This window comes from Lissotriton helveticus, chromosome 11 (assembly GCF_964261635.1).
Source record: "Lissotriton helveticus chromosome 11, aLisHel1.1, whole genome shotgun sequence".
Lineage (NCBI taxonomy): Eukaryota > Metazoa > Chordata > Amphibia > Caudata > Salamandridae > Lissotriton > Lissotriton helveticus.
The window spans coordinates 651427223-651446944 of NC_136072.1; the positions used below are offsets into that span (position 1 = coordinate 651427223).

Here is a 19722-nt window from a genome sequence, read left to right on the forward strand (position 1 = left end):
TCTGATTGATTAACCTTGCCTAAGAGCTTGAGGCATTATGATTTGTCGACAAATGAAAAGCTTTATGTTATGTTATGTTACTTGGCACTTTTAACCCCTTCGACGCTCATGACGAGCTCAGCTCATCATGAGGTACACCTCTCGTACACTCATGATGAGCTGAGCTCGTCATGAACCGCGGGTTTTAGCGAAATGCAGCGCACCGCGGTAAATCTGCACCGCACGCATGCAGTTAATGCGCACGACTACTCCGCAGAATGTCCTGGCGCTACGAAGGGGCCAGAGACAGAAACAGAAACAGAAACAGAAACACAGACAGACATGAAGCTCTCTACTGAAGTTGGAAAAGACAGGTTTTTAGATTTTTCCTAAAACTAAGGAGATCCTGTTTATGATCCATGACCCTTAATCATGATGGTTTTTTCTACCTTATTACACAGGATGCCTCTATTCTCACACTCTTTGCAACACTTCATGCTTAAGACAGTGTTGCAAGCCTCAGCATTTTTTGAGCAGGTCTTTGAACCCCATGCACCTCAACCAAGATGTCACACAGGACATTCTACACACATCACACTTCCAACCACACATTTCCAAAAGGGCACCTAGTGGCTGTTAAAATTCACAGCACAGCACCTTTTTAGGACTGTGAGGCACGCTACAAATGCTGCTTTTTTGAATGGATATGAGCCTTATTATACAAATCCAAGCTGCATTACATGCCGTTTAATTTTCTTAATTTTTCAATGTGCCTGAGAAGTGTTGCCGGCCTCCATATCTTGTCTGTAAGCTTTAATGAATGAGGTTGATTAAATAATGTTCTCTACGTAAGAAGTGTTATTGTTCTGTTTCACAGCATTTGAATCCTGCATTTTAAGCCGAAAGATTTCATTTTTTTTACCAGGTTCACAATGTTTTGTGATATGTGTTTCAATTGTACATTGCGGAGGTTGTCTTTCTAGTTTGCATTATGCTATATTGAATTGTTACAGCTTTATCACTGGAAGCTATGACAGAACCTGCAAAGTGTGGGACACCGCCTCTGGAGAAGAGCTTCATACATTGGAGGGACACAGAAATGTAGTCTATGCGATTGCCTTCAATAATCCCTATGGGTGAGTTCATTCTCTAAACAACCACCTTCTGTAAAAGAACAATCTGTTCTTATTCTACTTCAGCTATAATTGAATGCTTTTGCATACTGGCTTTCTAGTACCGGCTTAATGGGAAAAAAGTTGGAAACAGTACTTGCTGCACCAGTATTCTGCTTGCTCACTTTAACAAGTTGACTGCGGCGCGAATTCCGCCGTGGTGCTGGCATTCTAATCAGTGGGCGGGGTTCGGACGGCCCCCAGCCGTCCTCCGCACAGCCCACCGTCAAGGGGGACAGCCGGGGTCGTCCACAGCATTGAAGGGGTTAATATTATGTATACCACAAATAGGGGTAATCTGGTAATTCTAGGGATCTGGGTAACAAATAAGATATGCAACACAATGATCCCCTTGGAGAGGAGAACGCCTATCCTTCCTATCTAATGAGAAACATAAACTAATTATTATCAGTAAAGTATATCGATACAATTTATTAATCATGCAATAATTCAATATAGTACAATTTTAGTAGAACATCTCAGTAGAAAATGTCATGTAGGCGCACCACAAACGATGCAGTGCAATGTGACATACGTGAATAAAGTGCATTAGTGCTTAATTAAACTATATACTGTCTAGGAACTGATGTGGAAAATTACAAATACAAAAGTGAGTCAACAACGTCAGTTCTCTTGTAAAAGTCGACGTTTCAACCCCACACATAATTTATAACAGGGTCATCATTAGGACCTATTTTTTTTATCTTTACACTACTGCCATTGCAGTTTTCGGATCAGTCAATAGAAGCATCATTGGTGGTTCTCCAACTAATTCAGGCCACCACAGCAGAAGAATAGGCACATTTTAAGCCTTTGTAGGGTCTTATGGGGCGCTACTTTGTCCTCATTCGTGAGTACTAAATGAGCAACTACGTCACTGTACCAAAAAATGCTTTTCTTTTTCTTTCTTATAAATGCTTCTTCATGCTGCGCTTTACGTTTTCCTTAGAGGTCCGATGCCCCTGTTCCTCTTGGGCACTTTGTGTGCATTCATAACTGGGGCTGCATATGTGCCAACTTTCTAGCAGCTCTGCTTGCTCCCCCTCCAGCACAGCAGTTGTGTGCTAATCTGAGAGTGCACATCATCACACCACCTCTGTCACAACCCTTCTGCACAGTTTCTGGAATATTCAAAGATGGTAACTTCCTGTGGTCTATGGCAAAACCTTCTCTGAGAGCCTCAGCCCTGCCCCCTAACTGACACAGCTGCCTGATCCCTTCCCACCAAAACATCAAAAGGTGAGCCCTTCCTGTGTTTGGCTGCAGAGTTCTGACCTTCCACCTTTGTTTCTGTGGGCTTGAGCGTGCCCAGGCAAGGTGCAGTGTAAAGAGGTAATTAGCCCATACAGCTTTCCTCCTCACCTCTTTATTTCCTGGGACTGGGCCAAGCAATGTCTAATGACTCTGTTGTGTGGGGAGGTCTTTGATCCTCCTGCTGGCTAGCAGAGTAATTAATTTGTCCCAGTAGGGGGAACAAAGACCTAGAATCTGATTATGGCTGAGCCTGGGAATTATAGTAGTTCTTCAAGAGCCCAAAAATTACATATAGCACAAAAGTGACAGTGGGTCTGCATGCGTTGTAACTGTTGTTGTTCTTTTTTTTTTTTTTTTTTTTCTCAAATGTTTTTATTGAATCAGTTTTCGCATATACAATGTACACAGTTGTCTGTCTTGGGCTGCTCTTACAATGTATACTTGGCCCAGTGGTACCGAAGAGAGAGAGAAAAGAGAGAAGAAAACGGAGAAGAGAAGAAGAAGGGGGGGAGGGGGTGGTCTTATTGCTTCAGATACTCGTCTAGGGCTTCCCACATGTCCCCTTTGGCTGTGTGGTTTGCTGCCTTATGTTTGGCGGTAATGTTGTCTGCCCCTCGAAGGAAAGTTACCCAGTTAAACCAGCGTTTGAAGGTGGCTTTGCTGGTAGTCTTCCAGTACCCCAGAATGGTTTTTACAGCAGCCGCCAGGAGCACGTCGACTAAGTCCCGTATTTCTTTGGATTGGAGCTGTGGCTCTAGGAATCCGGTGACTATCCCTGCTAGCCCTCGTTGTATCTGGCATCCCGTGATTGTGTCTATTAGGTTGTATACTTTATTCCAGAACGCTTTGACTTTGGGGCATTCGTATATCATGTGGGCTAGGTCCCCCCTTGCTTTATGGCAGTTCCAGCAGACGCTGCTGTCGCTCGCCCCTACTCTTTCTAGTTTCGCAAGTGTCCAGTGTAGTCTGTGTAGTATCCAGTATTTTGTTTGTGCTAATTGTGGTGTAATCTTGTTTTTGGACGCCGATGTCCATAGTCTGGCCTTCTCCTCTTCATTTAGCGGTCTCTGGATGGTCTCTTCCCAGAAGGCTATTGTTTTGTTGTTAAGAGTAGTGGTGCGTGGTGTGATTATTTTGTAGATCTGCGCTGTTTGGTGGCCTGTCTTGTTTAGGTTCTGTGCATACTGTATGATGGTTGGTGTGTGTTTGGAGAGGTTTGCTTTGGTGATGGCTGCTTTGATTCTTAGGAATTCGTAGAATTCCCTGTCTGGTAGGCTGGTTGTACTTTGGAGTGTCTTGTAGGTGAGTGGATTGTTCCCTACCTCTAGTTGAGCCGGCATTGTGATTCCTCTGCTGAGCCATTCTCTGCTATCTAGCGTTTTACCTTTGTACGTGATTTTGGTGTTGTACCATATTGATTCCCATTTGGTGCCTCTGATGCTTACTTCTAGTTCTTTGTCTAATCTCAGTAGTGCTATTTTTGTGTTTCGTAGTATTGCGTTTTTGGCTTCTGGGTGTCTGTTTGCCGTGAGGGCCATGATCGGGTCTGCTCCTCCTAGAATGCCCCTTTCCAGGTCCAGCCATACCGGCATGTATTCTGGTATTGGTGCAACCCAGTGTAGCCCCTGCTTGGCTAGGCATGCCGTTTGGAAGGCCTTGTAGTTTGTGAGGTTCAGTCCCCCTTGCTCTTTTTTTAGCCTGAGCTTCGCTAGGCTTATTCTTGGTTTTTTCCCTCCCCATAGGAACATGTTAATGGCTTTGTCAATTTGTTTATGGAAGTCTGTGGTTAGAGTTAGTGGCAGCATGGACAGCAAGTAATTTAGCATAGGGGTGATCATCATCTTGATTGTCTCTATTCTGCCCACCAGCTAACGAATTTGGGTCCCCATGTGTCTAGCTTCATCTTGATCTTTTTCAGCATTGCCTCCTCATTGTGCTCTAATGTTGATCTGAGGTCTTTCCCAAAGAGAAGTCCTAGATATTTTAGGGGTTTTGTTTGCCACGCCAGGCCTGACGTGCCTAGGACTGCTCTAGTGGTATGGCAGTTCATTGGTTTGCACTCAGATTTGTCCCTGTTGAGTTTATACCCTGAGACATGTGCATATTCCTCTATTGTTTGTACAAGTGCCTCTATTGACTCTTGTGGGTTGCTTGTGGTGATCAGGATATCGTCCGCGTAGGCCGCCAGTTTGAAGGCTTGACCTTCTACTTGCACACCCGTGATCTGCGTGTTTGTTCTGATCATGTGGAGAAGAGGCTCTAGTGCCAGCAGGAATAACCCTGGTGACAGGGGGCAGCCTTGTCTCGTCCCCCTACTTAGGGTGAGTATTTCTGATGTTGCTGAGTTAACCACCACTCGAGCCCGGGGGTTTTTGTACAGGGACATAATCATTCCTCTGTATCTTTCTCCAAATCCGAATTTGCGCATACATTGGTCTAGGAAAGGCCACGAGACTCTGTCAAAGGCTTTTTCTGCGTCTAGTGCGATCATTACAGCCTTCTTTGGGCTGTTTGCCGTGCGATTTATTAGGTGGCAGAGCAGTCTTGTGTTGTCCTGTGAGAGTCTATTTTTCAGGTATCGCACTTGTGTTTTGTGTATGAGGGCGGGTAGGTATGTATTTATTCTTGCTGCCATTACTTTCGCGTAGATTTTGCAGTCAACGTTTATTAAGGAGATTGGCCTGTAGTTTTGTGGGAATTGGGGGTCCTTCCCTTCTTTGGGGATGACAATAATGTTTGCCTCCGCCATTGAATCTGTTATTCTCCCCTTCTCTGCACATGTCTGGAAGACTCTAACTAGTATGTCCTTAAGCAGCGGTTGGAACTTTTTGTAAAAGGTCACTGTGAATCCGTCCGGCCCTGGGGCTTTGTTGGGTTTTAGCGCGTCTATGGCCATCACTACCTCTGCTTTTGTTATGTTTTGGTCTAGCGCCTCACGTTTCTCACTGCTTAGTTTGGGTAGGTCAAGTTTCTCGAGAAGGCTCGCCCCCCCGTCCGCCTCCAGTGCTGTGTCTGCGGTGTATAGGTCTTTGTAGAACCTCCTGAAGGTTTCGAGGATTTGTTTGTTCCCTGTGTGCGTTATGTTGTCTGTGTCGGTGATTGCTGCAACTGAGTGCTGCCTTTGTTTGGCTTTTAGGTAACCTGCGAGTGCCCTACCTGCTTTGTTGGCTGAGCATAAGTTTATGGATTTGTATTTGTTTATCCATGTTGTGGCTCTTTCGCTTAATAATCTGTTGAGTTCGTACTTTTTCTTCGTTAGTGCTGTAAGTGTATTCCTGTCTTGTATGTTTGTAATGTGGTTGTTTTCTAGTTCCTTTATCTGTTCTTCCAGTTCCCTAATATTTTTGTTCCTCTTTTTGTTCATTCTTGCCTTAATGCTTATGAGTTTCCCCCTTATTGTGGCTTTGAGTGCATCCCACAGTGTCCCTTCCTCTGTGTCGTTTGTGTCATTAAATTGGAGATATTCTTTGATTGCCTCTTCTATTTCGGTTGCGTTGGCGGGGTTTTCTAGTATGTCGCTGTTGAGACGCCATCCCCTGCTTGGTAAGTCATTGTGTTTCCCGCTTATGGAGAGGGAGATGTGGGCGTGGTCTGAGACTGTTATTGGCCCTATCTCCGTTTTGTCAGTCTTGTGTGTGTGTGTACTTGACATGAGGATATAGTCTATTCTGTTGTACGAGTTGTGTGGTGTTGAGTAGAATGTGTATTCTCTGGCACTGGGGTGCTGTAGTCTCCATGGGTCTGATAATGCAAGCTTGGTGCATAGGTTTTTGAGTGTGTTCTGTTCTTGTGTGGCGTGGCTAGGCCTGTGCGGGTGCCTATCTGTGGCATTGTCCATCGCCTGGTTCATGTCCCCTGCCGTTATCAGTAGTTCTCCCAGTGGGATCTTGCTAAGTTCGCTTTCTACCTCCTCCCAGAACTTTTTGTTTGTAGCGTTCGGCCCGTAGATGTTTGCTATGTGCATTGTTTCCTCGCCTCTCTTGATGCTTGTAACTAGCCTCCTGCCTTCCGTATCTGCTACGCTGTCTAAAATCTTGAATTTCCCTTTCTTGCTTATGATGGTGATCACCCCTCCTTTTTTGTTGACTGCTGGAGAGCATGCCATCTCACTTATCCAGTTTGCCGTAAGCTTGTTTGCATCCTCTATGGACACTCTAGTTTCTTGGAGGACGTACACATCTGCTTTGAGCCTGTTCAGGTAGTCTAGTGTCTTTCGTCGCTTGACGGGGTGGTTGAGGCCTTTGACGTTAAGCGATACTATCTTAATATCAGTGGTTATCTGCGCTAGGCCTTGAGTGTTGTGTGTGGTCATGGTGTCTCTGTTAAGTAGCTGCTCTCTGGGTTGGAACCTATGTTTGACCGCTGCAGTTGGTGTGAACCTGCCTCTCGCCACCAGTCTTTGGGCCCCCCCCCCCCCCCGGTCTGGAATGGGATAGGGAAGTATGTGCGAGTAGAAGAAGAAGAAGAAAGAAAGAAAAAAAGAGTTGATAGCCCCACCAAGTTATGATTGTCTGCGCTTCATGGCCTCCCCCCTGCCCTCTCCCCCTCCTCCACCCCCCTCCCCCCTCCCCCCTGTCAATGTACTGTAAACGTGCGACAGCAACGGTTCTCCGCCCTCCGCCCCCCGGGTACATTAGATCTCCCCCCCGCACCCTTCCGTGCTGTGCGTTGATAAAAGGATATCCTGCCGCTCCCTGATCCATGGGCCAGCCCAATGTTCTGAGAGTTCTTGTGTTCTTGGCTGGAACTCTTACATTCTTCATATCGTGTTCCCTGAGGTAGATGTCCTTTATCGCAATTCCTTAGTTCTTATATCCATTTATCATGAGGTAGGTGTGTCCTTCCAATTGAGGTAGCAATGTTCATTTGAGGTAGGTATCTGATCGGTCCCATATCTTGCCAGTGTCTATCATCGGCGACCAGCTATTCCTTTTTCTCCTGTCTCCGAGCCGTCTGATGAGGCTCTTCTCTTTGCCGTTCCCGGGCTTTTTTGTTCCATCTCTTCTTGGTCTGGCTCCTGAAGATATCTGCGTAGCTCTGCTGGGTCTTCGAACAATCGTGTGCCTTTCCTGTCTGATATCTTCATTTTTGCCGGTCCAACAAAGCTGCACGTTATCTTGGCCTTCTTCATCGTTTCTCTTAGTGCCAGGAACGCCTTCCTTGTTTCTACCGTGCTTTTAGAGAAGTCTTGGGTGATGATTATCTTTTTGCCCTTCCAGTTGAGGGGTTGACCCTTTCGTGCAAAGGCAAAAATGGCGTCTGTGTGGTTAGCTCTCAGCGGTTTGCAGATGATGGTTCTCGGGCCTTTCATGTGCAGCTGTCTTGTAGCTGGTACTCTGTACGCTTTGTCAATTTCGAATGATCTTTCGAAGTTTAGACCAGTCAGCTTGGGTATCAATGTTTCGAGTAACGCTGCGCATGAGCCCGCTTCGTCTTCCTCCTCTTCTGGTACACCTAGGATTCTGATGTTCCCTTTCCTGTTTTTGTCTTCTAGCTCCGCGAGCGTTCTCTGCAGGTCGCTGGAGATCTTGGATATGTAGCGAACATCTTTTTCCATGGTGTCCGATTTGTCTTCTATTTCGCTGATTCTCCTTTCCGTCTCACCTACTCTGCTCACTATTTTGCTCTGGTCTGCACGTATGGCTGTAAGCTCTAGTTGGACGTTGTCCATGGAGATCTTTGTGGCTTTTGCCAGGTCGTTGGCTTCGGTTATTTTTTTTAAGAGCAGGTCCATCGCTGTCTCCGTGTTTTGCAGCGTCTTCAGTTTGATTGGCGACTCTAGATCTTTCCTAATCTTTTTGATATCACTGGTCGTCAACCCGCCCAAGCCTCTTCTTTCTTGATGAGCGGACAACCTTCCCTTTTTTGTTGGTCTGTTTGTTGCGCGCTTTGTGACGGGCTGGATTTTGCGTTGGTCGTGGCTTTATCCGCCTTTGCGGCGCTCCCGAACGTGAACCTGTTGGGCCACCTTATTTTCCTTGTTCTAGTTTTCCCTGACGCCAGGGCTGCTGTCGCGTTATTGTTGCCACCCCTTCTGCTTGGCGCCGGTGCTTCACCCCGGCCTCCTACAGCGTCTCTTCCCCCACCCGTTTTCCGTGGTACCTTCTAGTGCTTCTGGTACGCTCTGGTGTGGGCTGTTGGGTATGGCTTCCCTTCCCAGGGCCTTCCTGGTGCTCGCCTCGTTCGTTCCGTTCTGCACCTTCCGCCTTCCCCTCTTGCAGCTGGTGGCGCTCGATCTTTTTCGGATTTTAACTTCGCAGTGCCTGACAGACGCAGGCCTCTTGTTGTTCCCCCCGTTATTGGGAGGGCCGCTGTCAGTCACGTGGTCAGTAGGCTTCTGTGCTTGTCCGCCGGTGAATGCCTCTTCTGTGATGGCTGCTGGCCGTTTCCCCACTCTAAGATGGCCGCCGTTATTTCCTCGCGCTTGTGCCGCCCCTAGCGTCGTGCCTCCATGTGTGGCTTTTCCGTTCTCGGGTGCAGGTCCCCAATGAATGCTGGCTTTGTCGCACCGCCCTCCTGTTGGTGCGTTTATGGTTATGTTTATGTGGGTTGCCCCTCCTAAGATGGCCGCCGTTGGTTTGTTGTCACCGTTTACGGTGAATTGCCACGTTTTGTTATTGCGGGCGGCCCGTGATGGTCAGTGCTTGCAGGGAGACCGGCGCTTCGCTCCACCATGCCTTGTTTGCCCGGCTCAGCTTGGCTCCTCGCACTCCGATTTAGCGCATGCCATAGGTGCCTGGTTTTGCCCGGCTCAGCTTGGTTCCCTGCCCCTCCTAAGATGGCCGCCCTTGTTTTGGTACACCGTTTACGCTGAGAAGCCGCGTTTTGTTATTGCGGGCGGCTTACTTGGTGATATTTGCTCCCCGTGATGGTCAGTGCTGGCAGGAGATCTGGCGCTTCGCTCCACCTTGCCTGGTTTGCCCGGCTCAGCTTGGCTCCTCCCACTCCGTTCTAGCGCATGCAATAGGTGCTTGTTTCGCTCTCGTTCCGCTTCACCGCTCCTTCTCCTCAATGTTTGGCGGCTTGTACTTTGCTCGATTGTGATTCCGCCGGCGAGCCACGCTGCACTCCGTGTGTTTCCCTGCTGGCTGCCCTTCTGTTGTTTTGCTTTAGCAGTAAGAGACGCTTAAGATGGCCGCCACTTTATGGCTCGGTCCTTTGTCTTCTCATCCTTTATTCTCTTACGTATGTCCTGGTCTGGCTTTCGTTCGATTTGTGCTCTCACCCTCGAGTACTGCACCTCGCGTCCAAGCGTTTACTCCAACTCAAACCTGGTGCTGTTTTCTGGAGTCGTTGTGGGAGCGTTGTGAGTTTTTATGGCCCCGCCATCTTGGACTGCTTCCTCGTTTCCCCTGTCTCGGGGGATTCTTGGCTTTTCTGCTTTCCCCCTTGGTGTGCCGCTCACACTGGCTGCCTCCCTTGCTGCTCTGCGTGTTCATACACACCTCTTGCTGCTTTGTGCAGGAGTTTGATGCGTTTCGACGTTTTCTCGCTGCTTTTTACCCCCGGGGTCGCGGAGCTCTCGAACTTAGGCAACCGCCTGCGTTGCCATCCAAGCCACGCCCCTGTAACTGTTGTTCTAATATTGATATATGACCGGTATCTCTAGGTCTAAGAATGGTGAAACTGTGCGGTGTTGCAGGCTTTGCCCATAAGGTATAATGCAGTGAGCACACAGCCTTTTCAGTATAGCACTAAAAATGTACAGTCTGAATGCCCACTCATATTATATGACCTACAGGAGGTTTACACTATCTAATCCCTGAAGGGTATCACCCATGCCTGGCTACCTGTGCGCAGATACTGGGCTTAGCTAGAAGGTAGTCTCTCACAGTCATCAAGCACACGTGCACACCAGCCTAGAGCCTCTTACCCACCGGCACAGCAGTGGAACTTATCTTACCAGGCAGACACTGGCAGTTAGCGTTCTCAGTCCATTTATAGAGACTTTACAGTGTGTGAGGCTCATCGTAAAAGTCCCAAACAGTGTAATCCGAACACAAAAAACCCAGGGGAGTTAAATGGATGGAAGCCATTTCCTACAGTCTCCTCTTGTATGCCGTGGAAGGATAACACCTCATTCAGCTAAAACACTCTGAGGCAAAATGCTCCATGGCTGGACACATACAACATGAGGGAGGAAAGCCGATTACTCAAGAGTAATCAATTGAGATATACAAAAACACCCAATCATGTGTAAGAGGTTGACCCAAAATCCACTGTAAGCACATGTTATGTATTGGAAACAGTAGGTCTTTCTATAGACCACTAAAGCTGTTTGTAGCCCAGGCAAATACCATTGAAACCCCCTTCATGTATTCCTTCAAAGAAATATACGTTTGGCAGTCTTATGTTTTTGTTCATTGTTTGGAAATCTTTTTTTTTCTATAATATTTTAGAGACAAAATTGCCACTGGATCCTTTGACAAGACCTGCAAGTTATGGAGTGCGACAACAGGCAAATGTTTTCACACCTTTCGTGGGCACACTGCGGAAATCGTATGTATTTGGTTTCTTTCTCTAAAGCTTTCATCCATTGTTTTAGGTCTATCCCATAACTGCACTTTGGCTCCATTACTGCACTGGTTTAACTGAGCATGAATGTGTTATTTTCAGATTTTTACAATGTTTTCTATACTGTGTTATTGATTTGTAAACATATGGACTTTATGCTTTTCTACCGTGAGCATGATTTATATGTTCGCCCTTTCTTGATTTTCTGGGAGATGCTTTCGCTTAATATCATGCCTTTCTTTGTTCTATATATATTTAACCATTTCTCATCATGAAGGGTTGCCTGTTTGCAATTTACAGGATAGATCTGTTGCAGCGTGCCTGGTCTTGCAATGCCCCCCCCCCCTCACCTGCCTCTGTCAAGTGCGTGGAAGCTGCCATGAGTCAGTATTGCCTCAACATAAAAGACAAGAAATAAATCAGACGTAGTTAAACACAACGTGAAGTACAATTGCTGGCAGGGTGTCCCTGTAAACCCACATGAGGGCTTTCTTTGTTAAAACAACATCGTCACACCCTGCCTAATTTTAGCATTCACACAGAGCCTGAAGGTGGCGCTGCTCACTAGCAATTTATGTAGACATCCTCATTTAACAGCGCATTGTAGCTTTTCACTTTCTTTGCTATGTTCACGCGTTTTAAGTGCTATAGCAATGTTGGCAGGATTGTATGTGACGTTCATCCCCCGAAAGTTCTGAGGTGATCTTGGGCAGGGTTATACTACTAGACTGACTGCACTCCAGCCCACAGGATCAGTTGCTGACTTTCACATCATTGTCTGTTAAGGACTGTGGAGCTCTAGGGAAACTCCTTCGAGTCCAGGAGACGCCATGTTTTCTGCAGACTTGCCCATTTGAGAGTAAGAAACCTTCCTCGTGGGGGTGTACTCACGTGTGGACATTGTTTGTCCTTGTTGAGTTGTTTGGGTCCTCTGCTTAAAGCTAGCAATAGGACAACAAGTGGTAGGAAAACTTCTTGGGATCTGATCTCCTCAGATTATAATAGTTGAATTGAAAATTCTAGGTTATTAACGCTCAATTCCCGAAGGACTGGTAGAATATTCTAAAACGTTTTAGAGTGATCCCTGCTTAAAAAGTAACCCCTAGGGCAGGTGCGTGAGACCGTAGTATTTTAACATATCTGAGCAGCTCGCAGCCGCTGAGCTCACGCTGTGATTCACGAATCCTCAAAGGTATTTTTGCTGGGCCCAAGTCAGTCTCTGAAGAGCATGGTGCTGTGTTGTTCCAAGAGCTGTCAGGAGCAGATGATTGGTCTTATCTTATCTTATCTTAAGGGGAATTTCTATAGCGCTCTGACACCATGAGTTTCCTGGTGCTGATTGGGTGCTGGGAGATAAGAGGGAGGTAGTCTAACCGGACTGTGTGAAGACACTAGTTTTCAGGAGTTTTCTGAATTCAAGAAGGGATTTCGAAGATTTAAGCACGGGGGACAGCGGGATCCAGAGTTTGGGGACCAAGTGAGCAAATCTACGGCCGCCTAATTTTTTGAGTTTGATTGGGGGGGCGACTAAAAGCTGACGATGAGAAGACCGTAGGTTGCGTGCCGGACAGTAGAGGGTGATCAGGGATTTAAGGAAGGCGGGAGAGGTCCCGAACATAGCTTTAAATGTCAGGCAGCCGATCTTAAAAGCAGCCCTCTGTTCAACCGGCAGCCAGTGGAGTTTGCGAAGTAACGGTTTCGCAGACTGCCTCTTCGGGATTTTATAGGCCAGTCTGGCCGCCTGGTTCTGCACAATTTGGAGCCTATGGAGAAGGAATTTGGGTAGGCCATGGTACAGAGAGTTTGAGAAGTCCAGGCGGGAGAGCACCAGGGCAATCAAGACTTGTATCAGGGCCTCAGATGTAAGGAGGTGGGCGACTTTCCTGATTTTTCTTAGCTGGAACATACATGATGACACAACAGCACCCACCTGGGGTTTGAGGGAGAGCTCAGTGTCAATGATAACCCCGAGACTCTTTGCCGACCTAGCCGGAACAGGCGGGGAGCCAAGCTCCACCGGCCAAAACTGTGGGCCCCAGTGAATGGGGCTGTTACCCGGGAGGATTAGCTCTGTTTTCCCCGGGTTCAGCTTGAGCTGGTTATGATTCATCCATTGCTGGATGTGTAACATAACCGCTTGACAATTGAGAGCTGCATTGGGGGTGTTGAGGGGGAAGATAATTTGCAGATCGTCCGCATAGTTGAAAACAATGATGTCCCATCTCTTCAAAGAATGGATGAGCGGTTGGAGATAAAGATTAAAAAGCAGAGGGGACAGGGATGATCCCTGGGGCACTCCGCAGGTGGATGATTCCTTAGCGGCCATGAAGGGGCCTAAACGGACCGCCTGGGTTCTGCCCGACAAGAAGGATTTAATCCAGGCAGAGGCCAGGCCCCGAATGCCGGCCTGCTCGACACGGTGGAGAAGGATGTTATGGTCCACCGTGTCGAACGCAGCCAACAAGTCCAATAGGATGAGCGCCTGGGGCGCCCCTCTGTCAGCATTACCCCTCAGAGAGTCCGTAACTGCCAGGATCACAGCCTCGGTGGAGTGGGCTGGTCTAAACCCGGCTTGATTAGGTTTGAGGTAGTTGGAACACTCGATAAATTGAGAGAGGCAGCTGGTGACATTGGTGCAGCTGAGTTGCGAGCACGTGAGGCAATAAGTATCCCCCCTCATGTAGTGGCAGTAGAATAGCACCACACACTGCTGCTCGTCACATGGTACAACCTGCTGAATGACTGTGTTCCTTTCCAGCTGACAATATGTTGAAGAGGTGCAGCCAACAACGAGATACAAAATACCAAAACAAGAAATAGGGTCCTACTTTTCTGGAAGTGTGAGTGCTTGGGGGGGGGGGCATGGTTCACCTTTTCTGAGAAGTTTACTGATAAGACAATGCTGACTGTCTTAAATGGAAAGATGACTCCTACAACTAAGCGCTATATAAATGCAATTACAATACAATACAACAGGAGGAGCTGTATCGTGAAATGAAACACTACTGAGGTCTATAGCGACTTCATCTGGAATATGCACTTTCATATGCCTGGTACGGGAAGCTGTAGAGAACTAGGATGGCACCTCATCCTCAGAGGCATGTACATTCTCTTTGCCACAAGACAGTCCTGACAATGAGGTTAAGCTGTGATATGGGCAAAACGAAAGGAGAGTCAAAGGGACTTTTTCATGTGCACCGAAGCTGCAGCAAGTAGCCTTGTAAAGGAACAGTAAGATGGCAGTCCCAGAGGTGATGCTCGCATGGCATGTGTCTCCAATGGGGTGTTGGCCTTTCGGCAACATCTTTAATACTCAACAAGCTTGAGAGTTGGAATCATTTGGACGTAAATGCAGAACGTGAGATGCAAATCATTTGATCCCAGACACTCTCACAGAATGTGTGCTCTTTCCCCAATCCTCACAAATGACCCCCCCCCCACTGCCTCCAAAACATATGTGCAATGGCACCCCTCCGTTCCTAGCCGAGACGTCCCTGATTTAATAGAGTAGATGCCAAGTGGCACTCATCATCGGAGAGCCCCTGTACCCCTGACTCCCCACTCAATGCAAGTCTTCTTCAAGGACAATCACAGTGTGATGGTGGGAGATCTCCTATTCCCTGTATGTGTGGTGCTCGAGCATCAATGACCATGACTCATATTTTAAGTATCTTGAAGTGGCGTAGCTAGACCTTTGGCAGCCCGTGGCAGTCCCTTTGCTTGCCACCCTGCGGCCGCATGTAAGAGCGTGGGTGCTGGTAATTTATGGTGGCAGGTAAGAGCGGGGGGAGGGGTGGCAGGAATTGCCCCCCTGATACTGAACGGACCATCTTCGCTTCTATTACACACTTTTGCAACTTTGGTTTATTGGGCACTAGTTAATTCTGGGGTGTATAGCCATTCCATCAGATGGAATATGTGTGCATTGTTGGCAGAACCGCTACTTCGCTGCAATAATTGGTCGTATGATATTGTAAATTGAATTTACAGGAGTGATTCCAAACATAGCAGCATAAAAGTAATTCACTAATGTCTTGGCTGTATGTGATATTTAGCCTACGTTATTTTTTTCATTTCAGGTATGTCTATCCTTCAACCCCCAAAGCACCCTAGTCGCAACTGGAAGCATGGACACAACAGCAAAGCTGTGGGATATACAGACCGGAGAGGAATTTGTCACGTTAAGTGTATGTTTTCTTCCTCATAGTGGTTAATCATAGTGCTAATACGTGTGAGATTCAACTTTCTTTCACGATCTTCTTGCTGGAACCCACTTCCTAAAATAATAACAAGATTTGTCAGTTGTTTAATCATTTGAGAACAACATATCTTTCACGATAGCTCCGGAAGTTTACATTCTGGATTAGAAGACGTTACCCACCATACAGTATTCACCACCTTTCTTAACTGGTAACCGACCACGCACATGCCCAGTCACTGCATCTCTATGTAGAGCTACATGTGGAGAAAAGAAAAAACATCTCGATTTTTAAAAAAAGACTTTTGTTTGAATTATTTAATCATACACACTTCTGGGCAGGAGAATTGACGCATAAATCCAAATGATTACAGAATATCCAAACATCATTGCATTTGATTTCTGTAGATAAACTGATTGTTCTTTTCTCTGGCAGTGGATTTTTCATAGATCAAATAGATCTAACTGTAGAAAAGGAAAGGAATTTCAGAGCCTTGTGCTTTGCAGTACAGACACTTTGATTGTGGGATTCTTATGTAGTTTATTCCAGTGGTGTGATGCGCCTGGAGGAGGCTTCCTCGAGACCTTTACTCTTGTCAGGTTTTTTCAAGGACCGGTACCTTAAATTTCATTTGTATCACTGTGGCAGATCAAGGACCATCATAAACGGTTCTACTTGAATGCAGTAACTGCTTTTGGTCTGAAATGTATATTTTAATTAGCCACCGTGATGGATTCGAGCTTCTCTTCGTCCTCCACACATTCCTGATATTTGTGCAATATGTGGAGGGTTTTTTGAAAAAATCTTAAGGGATAGAAAAAGGTAATTTTGCATTCTAAACAAAGTTGGCTTTACATACAAAAAATGCAAGCTGCAACTGTATGACAAATGATTGATGCATGGGGGAAATGTTACTTTAGGAGGGTATATTGTCCTGACTCCGGAACCATTCTTAAAGTGAAAACAACATTTATCCACCTATGCTGGCAAACTCCTTTGTTGAAGTCGTTTGAAGAGGAAAACTTTGGCTCTATTGTTCCTACAATATAAAGATCTAAGGGTAAGGCCTAAGTTCAGTTTCTTTAGAGGATAAGTACTGGTAGTGGATACCTCCACCTCTACACTCCATGGCTGTCAAACCTTAGCTCAGTGTGCTAGAGCTGCCCTGCCTGGGCTGTAGTCTGGTTCCCTTCCCATGTTCCTGTTCTAAGCTAGACTCATACGTGTCTGCTCTCCGCTTCACTATTAGTCCTTTTAAACCATCGGCCTATGTGGCTATTGCACATGATATGTTTGACAACCAGTAGTGCGATATGCTACTCGTATGGCGGATGCTACTTCTTGGCTCTAGCAAAGGTCTGCATTATCTGGAGTGAACATTTGCCAAGAGACGCGAACACTGCCTATACGAATCAATGCATATGGGGTCACATGAGAGGCTCATTTGCAGGCTACAGGTCCAGCTCTGTGTTTCAAGGAATCAGGGGGTGGGCGGGGGGGGGTCGAATCCATTTCTGAAAGAAGAAACCAGCCTTCATTTTGAACAACACAGCTGCAATGATTATGATTGGTACCCTGGGCCCTGAACTAGATGGCCCCTCCCTTCCTCGCTACCCCCACACCCTATACTTCCCCGTCTTTCCAACTCTCTCTCCTTTTCCCCAATCCTAACTCTCATCTTCATTTTAACCTATCTATACATTGTATTTGCTCTTCATACTTCTGCTTTGCCCCTCTTTGCAAATGTGCTATATACACAAACAAGCGTTCAGAGTTTTAAGGAAGAATTGTTCAAAATAAGTCTCAGAAGAGAATCACAATAACAATTTGCTCCCTCCCTCTAATTGTAGTTTTACAGTGACTTGAAATATTATAACAGTTCAATGCATTCAACGTTGTACCTACATTTTAATGTGAGAGGAGTGTGAGAGCTATGCAGTATTTTTAAGTGAATAATAATAATTAGCAAGTCAGCAGGAACCTCAGCCATGAGATGGAGCAACTGGTCTACTAGTGCATGTTCTACCCCGACCTCTGTACGGCACTTTGGTTGAGCCAGAAAGCCATTTACCCCACTGTGTCCAGTCTAACCCTATTTCTGCAAAAGTGGAACAGTTGCTTTACTATATCATTTCAACAAGCAGAAAAGCAATGGAGGTGAAACACTGCTTTTATCAGATTCATTTTATGATCTTTGATGTAAAGATGGGCTCTCCATCCACACCTCTCCGAAGAGGAAAGCTATCTATGTGGAGCTTGACGGTGTCCAAAATGGTCAATGAAATGCTTTCTCCCTGAAGACCAACCTTCAGCTTGACCTGTTCACACAATTGAAATCTAGTTCAAGTTTCTTCAAAATCACACATAATGCTTGTTTCTGTTGGAGAACTTATTTAAGAAAAATAAGCTCAATCTGAAAGCTTAGTGTGTAGTTCTGATGCATTTCTGAAAGCCTTCTTGAAGATGTGAGAGACTGCATTTACACAAGATCCATTCATGTATGTTCCGGTAAACAGTCAAAATATCGACTACAAAATATCGAATGGACATAATATCGAGTTTTAAATATAGATTGGACAAAAAATCGACTGGACAGAATATATACATCAAAAATACCGTTTTTAAGGTAAGTAATGTAATATCGAATGTTAAAAATATAGACAGTTAAAATATCGAAGTATATAATATAGGTTATTAAAATTATCGAATTTTTAATAATATCTATTTTTTTATAGTGTTTTTTATGTTATGTGTGAAAAGTGTGTATTTATGTTATAATTTATTTTAATTAATGAAATTTGTTTTTTTAATTTTTGCGTAATTTCATTCTGTAGCGGGTTGTGGGTTTATAGGGGAATAGGGTGGGAAGTAATTTAATTATAACTAATTAAATATGTAAATTTATTTATTGGTATTCATTTTAATTAATTTATATTTGGTAATTAATTAAATTTTAATTGGCAATTAATTTTAATTAATTGATTAATTGCTAATTATGTTAATTTTACTAATTTATTTTCTGTAGTGGGTTTATAGGGGAATAGGGTGGGAAGTTATTTATTTATAATTAATTAAATAAATCAATTTATTTAATTGTATTTATTAGAATTATTTGGTAATTAATTTTTAAATGTTAAATTATTAATTGTTAATTTGTAATTAATTTGTATTAATAGTTAAATAATTGTAATAATTATTTTTAATTTGTAATTTTAATTGATTAATTATTATATTATATTAAATTGGTAATTACCTTTAATTAATTTTTTATAGATATTAATTTATATTTATTGAAATAATATATGAAGTATTTAATTTCACTACTATTGCACTCTCTGGAGTGGGAATAGTAATTTTTACCCCTACGCTATCCAACGCTTTCCCTACTGTTGCACCCACTGGAGTGGGAATAGTAATTTTTACCCCTACGCTATCCAACGCTTTCCCTACTGTTGCACTCACTGGAGTGGGAATAGTAATTTTAACCCCTACGCTATCCAACGCTTTTCCTACTGTTGCACTCTTTGGAGTTGGAATAGTAATTTTTACCCCTACGCTATCCAACGCTTTCCCTACTGTTGCACCCACTGGAGTGGGAATAGTAATTTTTACCCCTACGCTATCCAACGCTTTCCCTACTGTTGCACTCTTTGGAGTTGGAATAGTAATTTTTACCCCTACGCTATCCAACGCTTTCCCTACTGTTGCACTAACTGGAGTGGGAATAGTAATTTTAACCCCTACGCTATCCAACGCTTTCCCTACTGTTGCACTCTTTGGAGTTGGAATAGTAATTTTTACCCCTACGCTATCCAACGCTTTCCCTACTGTTGCACCCACTGGAGTGGGAATAGTAATTTTTACCCCTACGCTATCCAACGCTTTCCCTACTGTTGCACTCACTGGAGTGGGATTAGTAATTTTAACCCCTACGCTATCCAACGCTTTTCCTACTGTTGCACTCTTTGGAGTTGGAATAGTAATTTTTACCCCTACGCTATCCAACGCTTTCCCTACTGTTGCACCCACTGGAGAGGGAATAGTAATTTTTACCCCTACGCTATCCAACGCGTTCCCTACTGTTGCACTCTTTGGAGTTGGAATAGTAATTTTTACCCCTACGCTATCCAACGCTTTCCCTACTGTTTCACCCACTGGAGTGGGAATAGTCATTTTTACCCCTACGCTATCCAACGCTTTCTCTACTGTTGCACCCACTGGAGTGCGAATAGTAATTTTTACCCCTACGCTATCCAACACTTTCTCTACTGTTGCACCCACTGGAGTGGGAATAGTAATTTTTACCCCTACGCTATCCAGCGCTTTCCCTACTGTTGCACCCACTGGAGTGGGAATAGTAATTTAAACCCTACGCTATCCAATGCTTTCCCTAATGTTGCACACACTGGAGTGGGAATAGAAATTTTAACCCCTACGCTATCAACCGCTTTCCCTACTGTCGCACCCACTGGAGTGGGAATAGTAATTTTTACCCCTACGCTATCCAACGCTTTCCTTACTGTTGCACTCACTGGAGTGGGAATAGTAATTTTTACCCCTACGCTATCCAACGCTTTCTCTACTGTTGCACTCTTTGGATTGGG

General features: G+C 45.1%; 1 protein-coding gene across 1 annotated transcript in view; it reads left to right on the plus strand.

The window, feature by feature from the left end:
- DAW1 (dynein assembly factor with WD repeats 1) overlaps window positions 1-19722 on the plus strand; it is a 192097-nt gene that overhangs the window by 102828 nt on the left and 69547 nt on the right. Inside the window, exons 5-7 of the mRNA XM_078665688.1 lie at window positions 993-1115; window positions 10805-10904; window positions 14999-15106. Of these exons, the coding sequence (XP_078521814.1) occupies window positions 993-1115; window positions 10805-10904; window positions 14999-15106 (331 nt within the window). The remainder of the gene's footprint in view (window positions 1-992; window positions 1116-10804; window positions 10905-14998; window positions 15107-19722) is intronic.